General features: G+C 52.4%; 1 protein-coding gene across 1 annotated transcript in view; it reads left to right on the top strand.

Moving 5' to 3' along the window:
- Positions 1-6,325: 6,325 nt before the first annotated feature.
- ILDR2 (immunoglobulin like domain containing receptor 2) overlaps positions 6,326-8,623 on the top strand; it is a 50,391-nt gene continuing 48,093 nt past the window's right edge. Inside the window, exon 1 of the mRNA XM_019646882.1 lies at positions 6,326-6,419. Within this exon, the coding sequence (XP_019502427.1) occupies positions 6,371-6,419 (49 nt within the window). The 5' untranslated portion in view covers positions 6,326-6,370. The remainder of the gene's footprint in view (positions 6,420-8,623) is intronic.

The raw sequence follows: 8,623 nt of genomic DNA, 5'->3' as shown, positions 1-8,623 counted from the left end.
TGGGGGCTTTGTATCTGGCTGAAGATACAGTCCTGGCGAAACACCTGTCACCCTGTCTCGTTCCTCCAGGGGTGTCCCCAAGGCTGAGTAAATTGCTGCATGGCTGTAGCTTTCGTCCAGCAACCTTTTCTACGCTGTAGAAATATTAGAGCAGATAGACAATTATACAGAAAAAAATAGAAATGAACGACAGTCTTACCCGCTGATAGCCATTGTTATTCTTGTGGTTTCATTGCCTCTCTTTAATGCATTCCCATATTTGAGACCCTGCTCTAAATATAATTTTATGTTCTTCCATGATTTTATGCTCTCTTTTCTGCACCTTCTCCTTGGCCAGACCTCTGTGGGGAAAGCATGATTAGAGACCTAATGCGGGGGGTGGCCACCCACAGATGGGGAAGGGGGGTTCTGGCCCCAGGGTGGGGCAAGCAGACATCACCTAATTCAGTACCCAGTGACACCACAGTTTTACAGTTTGATCTGAAGCCTGAGACAGCAGGTTCTTGCGTTAAATCGGCTTCAAGAATGTGGAATTTCAGCACATTCTCCCCGTCTTTTACTTATTATACACTTACCACTGTTCTTGGCAGTACAGCTTTTTTTTATTTTTTGGCATCATATCCTTTCCATTTCCATTTAAGGCACTTTCTTAATGAAACCATTTATTCCTCAATAGGAATAGGCTTCCAGACTGAAAATGCTTCCAGTTTCCAGTATAGGTTGCCTCGTGTCTCCAGTATTTTTTAAAATTTATTTTTAGTTCCTTGCTTTTAGATTTTTAAAAACTTATAATTCACCGAAGGTGGTTTTGAAAACATGGGGTACGGGGAAGATAACACACCTAAAAGGTAGCACAAGGGAAGGAAAGATGAACGAAGCTTGGATAAGATGTGTAAACAAAAAAAATAAATTCAAATAAAATGGTTCAGAAACTCTGGATATAGCTCAAACCATTGAATTGTATACTGTAAATGGGTGAATCATATGATATCTGAATTATATCTCAAAGCTTTGTCTCATGGTACAGAAAGGAGGGGGGAAAATAAAGGGATGTGCTAGCTGTTTAAAGTCACACCTCATAGATGCCTCCTGGAAGTCAAGGCCAGAGAGGAGAAGCAGAAATGTGATGGTGTCTGTGTGCTTTAAAAAGACCTGGGTAAGCAGGATTCGTGTGCATACACGCCTGGGTGCCTGCAGTGAAATCATGTTTGAGAGAAGATTCAGTGGCTTATTTATAACCATGTGGTTGCTACCAGCGACCAGTGTGTCTCCTCACGGTGGTTCTCTTTTCTCTGCGTCCTAATTCTGTTCTGAAATGGGCAGCTCTGACGAAGAAGCCCGTGAGTCCGCCGCCCTCCCCCATCACACAGTGGCTTCCCGGGTCCTGCCTTGGTCCCACCCAGGCCTGTGTTCTGACATGTTTATCTCTGGTCGCAGCATGAAGTTTAAAGTGTTGGGGGATCTGGACTCCCCTTGGCCATGAAGATTAATCTCTACCTGGGGGTCTAGTCCCATTTGGCCAGGATAAGTGGACAACTGGAGCTTAACCAGATCCGAATCCATGGCTCCTTTCCAAACATCTAGTCGACAGCTTCCCAGGAAAACAAACAAGGGACTAGGCGGTGCAGCTTAAACTTCAGTGTACTTCAGGGGCCCTTGAGGAAAGGCTGTGAAAATGCAGATGTCCAGGCCCTGCCCAGACTTTCTGACCTCATAGTTTTTAGCAGAGCCTGGAATCTGCAGTTTAGGCAAACACGTCAATGTGCTTCTGACACTAGAAGTTTGAAGAGCACCCGGATTCGGGAGTCCCCCTGCCATCACCACCAATACAGCCAAATAGTACCACTGTCCGGTTCTCTCTCCTTCTATCTCCATCCCTTAGGCTTCATGTTCAGAATCACTAGGTGTAGCCTTAAAGTTCCTCTTAATCCTCCATCACGTTGGCAATAACACGTAACGCGTGTGATGAGGTGGGACACGCACTGTGACTTAGTCCAGTTTAGCCTCTCCTGAGGGATGGCCCAGGGCCCCGCCCACTGAGGAAGAGGCAGACTAGACCAACTGTACTCCTCTAGCTAGAAGACAGCCATGCAGGGAGGGTGCTACGCAGAAAACAAATTCCCAGGTGGTGGACAAGGCCCTTGAGTTCTGTGCCTCACTCTGGCACAAGCTCTTGCCCAGTCCTCTGACCCCTTGTGGACACGCACACGTAGGCACATATTCCAAGCACGCATCCTCAGCTCACTTCTTCAGTGGGCATTCACTGTCCACTTCCCGAGCACAGCCAGGTCCCTTCCGCTCAGTCCATTTCCCACTTCTCAGCACTCAGGTCCAAGTTTTGCATAAGATACCATTGTTATGCATGCTTAGATGGTAAAAGCCACTCAAGCTGTTTGGTGCACTGTGCACTTGTGCATGGGATGCCAGAGCACAATAGCAATACACCATCCTAACCATCCTTTGGTCTGTAATAGATGCTCCTTTTATGGTGTAAAGGATGTATATTTGGGAGTTAAAAGACCTCAGTTCAAATTGTACCTCTGCCCCTCAAGAGCTCCCTGATCTTATGGAAGTTAGATCTGGGCCTGAGTTTCCTCATTAGGATGAAATGAGAATGCCTGTAAAACATCTAGGACTATGCTAGAACCCACTAGGAAATCCACAGATTTTAGGTGCCTCCCTCAGTTTGATTTTATATTTTTATTTTATCCTTTTTGTTTGTGAAAGGAAAGAGTCCTCCAAATGTCTCGCACACAGTGTATCAGTTAGGGCTCTTAATTGCAAGCATCAGAAATCAAATCCGGCCAAAAGAAGCAAAGAGGGAATTTATGAGAGGATGTTGGGTGAGGCTGACGAGCCAGGCGCGGGGAGTGGGCTGGGACCCAGGGAGGGGACACAACCAAGGCCGTGGCCACGGTCACCCATCAGTGCAGCCTGGTGGCCTGACTTCTCCACAGCTGCCCCCTCAGTGGCAAAACTGATTCCCTGCCATCTCTGCTTCTTGCATCACTTGCTCCAGGTGCAGAAAGCTCAGCGTGAGAGGGTCCCTGGCCACACGGGGCCCGGACTGCACTCCGGCTGCAGTGGTAGGAGACGGCTAGACTTTTTGGCTTCTATAGTTGAAATGTCTCAACATCAAGGGAATTCAGAGGTCAGGCAGCCATAAAAGACCACTGTGCACAGTCAATTGTCACCATTTCTGATGTCCTTTCTCATCCCTGTTTCACGTATGCATTCATTCCTAAGGTCTGAGGGCACTTTCCCTGTATCTCCATCATCACATCTGCCCTGTTTTATTGCCAATATGTGTCATGCGTTAATGGTCTGACCTTCCTCCCTCTCCTGGACCCAAGGGGGCTCCTTGACCTCAGGAAGTCTGCCTTCCTCATCTTTGTAGCCTTGGTTCTTAGCACCTAGTAGATGCTTGTTGGTTGACATACACATTTCTTGGTTGTCTCTCAACACACACAGGCTCCTTTCACACACACATGACACAGATCGGTTTAAAACGTGGAAATCAACCCGTGTGAAAGTGCCCCCCACAAACTGTAGAGTGTTGAACAAATGCACTTCATCTTAGCCAAAAGGCCAAGAAGCCATGTGCTGGATAAATGTAAGCCGATGTAAGTGTTTATTTCATTCTACTTTTACATATTTTCTGCTAAAGGGCTGCGTGCCCTTAGCCTACCTCGTAATGTTTTTCACAGGCGGAGGCTGGGGCGCAGGGTTCCCGGCCACCTTTTCCAGTTCTGTGGGGCATCTTGGTTCTTTGCACGTCAGAAACGGACCCAGACAGAGGGGCAGGGCTCCAGCCCAAGCAAACCCCCTTGCCTAGGGGACTTGCTGACAAGTTACCCCAAGTTCCTGCAGGTCCCCGACTTGGCCGCGCTGTCCCTCTCTGGCAGTCCATGCTGGCTGGAGCCCCGTGCTCGCATCCGTCCCCCGAGTCCCCCTGGGCCCTCGGTGACTCGGCGCTGGCCGCGGGGGCAGGCACGTGACCCAGAAACTTTGGAGGCCGCGGGGCGGGCGGCGGGCGGCGCTGCGGGGCGGGGAGGCGGAGGCCGGGCTCCCCCGCGCGGCCGGTCAGCTGCCGGGAATCGCCCGCCCGGGCGCCTGGCGTGCGGGAGCCGGAACGGGAGCGGCCGCGCGCGTGGGCCCGTCCGCGCGATCCGCCCGGGGCGGCGCCCAGGGACGCGGACACCCGCCGCCGCAGCTCCGCCGCCGCCTGGGCCGCCTGGTCGCACAGATCCCCACGTTTGCGCCGCTTCCCACTTCGCTCACTCCTTCATCTGGATGGGAAGTTGGGGAGATGGACGGGGCCGCGCTGGCGTGGATCGCTCTCTTCTGGCTGACGGGTAAGAGGCATTGCCTGCCGAGGCCGGCGACTTGACATCTGTCCCCGCAGCGGGGGCCTCCTCGCCCCCGCTGCGCACCCCCATGGCCCCCGGGGGTGCGTAAAGCTGGTTAGCGGGCTGGGGGGAGTGGGGGAGGGGCCGCGCGCGTGTGTGTGGAGGGGGAGATGGGGGGCGAGGCGGGGGACAAGCCCGGTTACAAGTGAGACGTGCAGATGCGGGCGGCTGACCCCTTGGAGACGCGAGACGGTTCTTGGAGCGTGCATGTCCCCTCCCACACAACGGTTCTCCCTCCGCTCTAACCTGAGTTTGTAATGCCGGGAAGAGCGTGGCTGGACAGCACGAAGGAGCTCGGAGGAGACTGACGGATTCAGGGACCTGGTTTACGGGAGGTGGGGGTGGAGGAGCGTCTCAGTTCCCTCCCTGGAGAAGCCAGGGACCCAGGGACGTTCTCACGGGAGCCCAGGCTGAGGGAGGAAGTCGCATGGAGGCTTGGCTGGTTGTGGAGTTTAGGGCTCTGCTCTCTTACTTGGTACCACTGGGGAGTGGTCCCATAGTTACAGAAGACCCTTCCTCTGCCGGATAAAGATAATTTGCAGAGATAATCAGAAGGTAGGGCTTCTCCCAGCGTTAGAGTCCCCGTCCTCTAGCTGGGCCCCCCGTGTGCCCCCTCCCTTTTGGTGAGCTTTCTCCCACCCTCCTAGGGTCTGGAAAGGCTCGTGTTCCTAACATGGGCTCCCCGCATGGTGATTCTGTGGGGTTGAGGGGCAGGTAACCAGCACTGAGAGATTCACATGTGGCCCTGCCCGGGGAAAGGAAGGTTTGGGTAGTTTGGACCGGTTCTGAGACCATGACTGTGGAGCTTGAGTGATGGAGGAAAGGAACAAGGGATCAGAAAGGCTGTGAGGACAGGAGAGGGCAGTGAAGGGCAGGAGAGAACGCGGAAAATAGCACCCAAAAATGAAGTTTTGTCCCCTCTGGGGGCACCAGCCGGGAGATTTGGGGAAATCAAGTCAGTAGGAAAAGGAAACAAGTTTAAAGTATCTAAAGCAAGTCACTAAAAGAGGGTAACATACATTTAAGAAGAAAAGCAAACACCCTAATTCCCTTATCCTCAGAATAAGATGTTTCATTGCTTCTATTTTTTCCCTGTTCCAAAAGAAGGGCCCTAACTGGCTCTTGCCCCCTGCCGGGTTTGGGTTGGGGCGGGGGCAGAGTTAGCCCCTTCTCTTGGCTGCTCTGAGTTCATCTCTCCCACATTATTCAAATATGAATCATCTCTAATTTCAGGGTTTGGCTGATCCACGCCTCCCCACTCCCCTGGTCTCTCAGTGCCTGCCACTTCCACCCTCACTGGCTCTGAATGTCCTTAATTTGCCTCTTCTTCTCAGTTTTCATACTCCTGGGGAACTTTGGCCTTGAGCCTGTATCACCATCTCCCCCTGCAGCTAGGCATCTGGGGAGGGGTCCCCTGAGTCAGAGGAGCAGCAGGGAAACACTTGGCCCTAGCTAGATGGCTAACAGCTTTTGTGGAAACAGAATCGTATCACTGTCAAGGGACCACAGGCCCTCCGTCTAGTTCAGCCCTCTCACTTGGTAGAAATGGAAGCCCACAGAAGCGATATGTACAGGTCAAGCCAAACGCCAGCCAGATTGGGGCTCTGCTAAACTGCCTCTCTGGGGCTCCGTTTTGTTTTGGTTTGGAGGGGTGGTGCTGCTTTGTCTGTGCCTGCCTCCATCTGCACCTGGTGAGGCCCGCCCTGCTGGAAGCAGGCAACAGGTTACTGTTCAGGCCCATCAGCTGTCAGCCAGCAGCGGCCACGGCTTCTGTGCTCTGCACGTGCGGCCGTCTCCCGGGGTCCCACTGAGCACCCTCTGGCATCCTGATCCCAGCTTCTGCTCCGCCCTCACCCTTCGCAACTGTCCGTTGTGTGCTGGACAAGCTGCGGTCAGCCGGAGCAAAGTACAGGCACTAACAATGGCGGCTGGGGAGGGGAGGGAGAGGGGCGCAGTCAAGGATGAGATGGATGCAGACTGGTCGTTTACAGAGAAACCATGAGAGGCAAGGTAAGAAATTGTGGGCCAGCCCCATCAATGAAGTCTCTCTTGAGGGGGTGGTAGAAAGGGAGGGAGAAAGGAACGGACAGATTAAAAATGAGTCAGAGACCCAGGAAGAAAACATTCGCTCTCCTCCACAGCCTCCCTCCCTCTCCCCCCAATCTCGGTTTCTCTTTCTCTCCTCCCCTCCCCTCCTCATTTCTCTCTTTTAGTGCAGGCTGAGCAATTGCTAATCAACACTCCAGTTTTTTTTCCCCTCAGGCTGTAGCAGCTCCTTCCTTGTCTTTCCTTACGAAAATTCTGGATTTCTTTTCGTTCTGCTGTGGGTTTAGCCTGATGATTTCTCATTGTCCTTGTGATGGTGCTTCCTGTAAGAGATTGTTGTCTGTTATTGTTTTGTTGTTGTTATGAATAAAACAAAACGCTCACCAGCTGCTGTGTTAGCAACAGGTGCCATCTAGCAGTAAGACTGGAAGGAAGGTTCCCTCTTTCTTTGTTCTTGAATTTGGAGGTTTTGTCCTCTCCTGGCTGCAGGGCTGTGAGAAAGGCTGGAGCTGTGTGACCCTGGGAGGGAGCACGCGTTGGGGCAGGCACTGTGTTTCCTTGGTCGCTCTCTTGGGTCTGTCTGTGACGAAGACTGCTTGCTCCGGTGGCATTTCTCTTGGTGCCCTTTTGGTTTCGTTCTTTCATTTGCTCATCCAGGCTACAAGTGTGTATTACCTTCCTGTGCTTTCTAAGTATTGTGATGATGGGTGCTGAGAATAAAGAGATAAAAGACATGGCCCTTGCGCTCAAAGAGTTGTCAGTCTAGCCAGTGACTCAAGTGAGTATTCAGGTAGTTTTGATATGGAGGTCAAGGTCCTCGATGCCACACAGGTGCTCCGAGAGCATGGGGCAGGCACATCCAGCCCCCACCTGGGGCCGGGGGAGCAGCTCTGAGAGGACTCGCAGAAGAAGCCATGGGAGCTAAGACACGTATTCATGCATAGTCCGCTGCTGAGTTTCCGCCACATCCAGGCATCAGGTAGGGTTAACAGGTGAAGAAGGTGCAGCCCTTGCCTTCAGGACACAGAATGGAGCAGCCTGTGCAGAAGCCGTCATGGGGGCGTGTTGTGGGGAGCCTCCGAGGGGCTCCTGACCTAGCCCGCAGCGGGAAGGGGGGGCTCCAGGAACGGTTGTTACCTGGTCTGGTTTGCATCCAGGTAGATGCCTGGCCACTGTGTGAGGACACACTTCGGTGTGGAGAGTTAACATGCTATGAGCGCGGGAAGAGTCATTTTCAGGGACTGCTGCCACCTCAGCTTCCATTATCGCCTTTCCCGTCCTGTATACCTTTCCATTTCTCTCCTACTCTATCCTCCTTTCTCCCATGGAAGAGAAGAGGCCTCATTCACACAGGGCACGTTCTTTCTCCACTTTATCACAGCTCCCCCCACCCCCCACCACCCCCAGCCTGGGTGCTTCTCTCCGCACCAGGACAGGGGGCTCGTTTCAGTATCCTCATCACTCTTTAGATTTTAGACTCACCCGATTTTGCCAGTTTATACAGACTTGGGTATGAGTACCACTAGTCTCAGTGTAATGCGTAGTGCTCATACTGTGCTAGGAATGCAAGTACTTAATGCTTAGTATGCTGTTCGCTGTGTTAGTACCAGCACTTGGTTAGTGGCAGGAACCTAACCTGCGAGTTGAGGAGTGGGTTCTACTCCCATCTCTTCCACAAAAGAACTGTATAGCCATGGGATCTGGGTCTTATATATAATGTGTTGACTGAAATGACTTCTAAGGTCGCTTTCAGCTCTAAGATGCTACGGTTCTGAACTCTGCTCCAAATTTAGTGAGTGGAAAATCAAAACTGAAGCATGCCAGGTCCAGTCTTCCTTTATAATCCACCCAGTGGAGAGCTACTGGGAGCGCAGTTTCCTTCCACCTTTCCCTGACCGTGAATAACCGGCATGACACACACCAGATAGGAAGGGAGCGCAACTGTCAGGACTCTCAGAGGCACTGACGGGGTGGCACCCAGTGTGTGGCGGACAGGACAGGGTTCGCTCGGAATGACTGCATGTGTCTACTGGGGGCTGGTAAAGCAAGCCCTTTGGACCAGGCAGGATGGATCCTACTCTAACCAACATGGCCCTAGAATGGTCCTTCTTGTGTCAACCTTTGGTTCTGGGACCACTCGCCTTTTCCCTCCCTCTAACTCTCTTAGC

This window comes from Hipposideros armiger, unplaced genomic scaffold (assembly GCF_001890085.2).
Source record: "Hipposideros armiger isolate ML-2016 unplaced genomic scaffold, ASM189008v1 scaffold_6, whole genome shotgun sequence".
NCBI lineage: Eukaryota > Metazoa > Chordata > Mammalia > Chiroptera > Hipposideridae > Hipposideros > Hipposideros armiger.
This window is presented reverse-complemented; position numbering and strand designations above follow the sequence as displayed.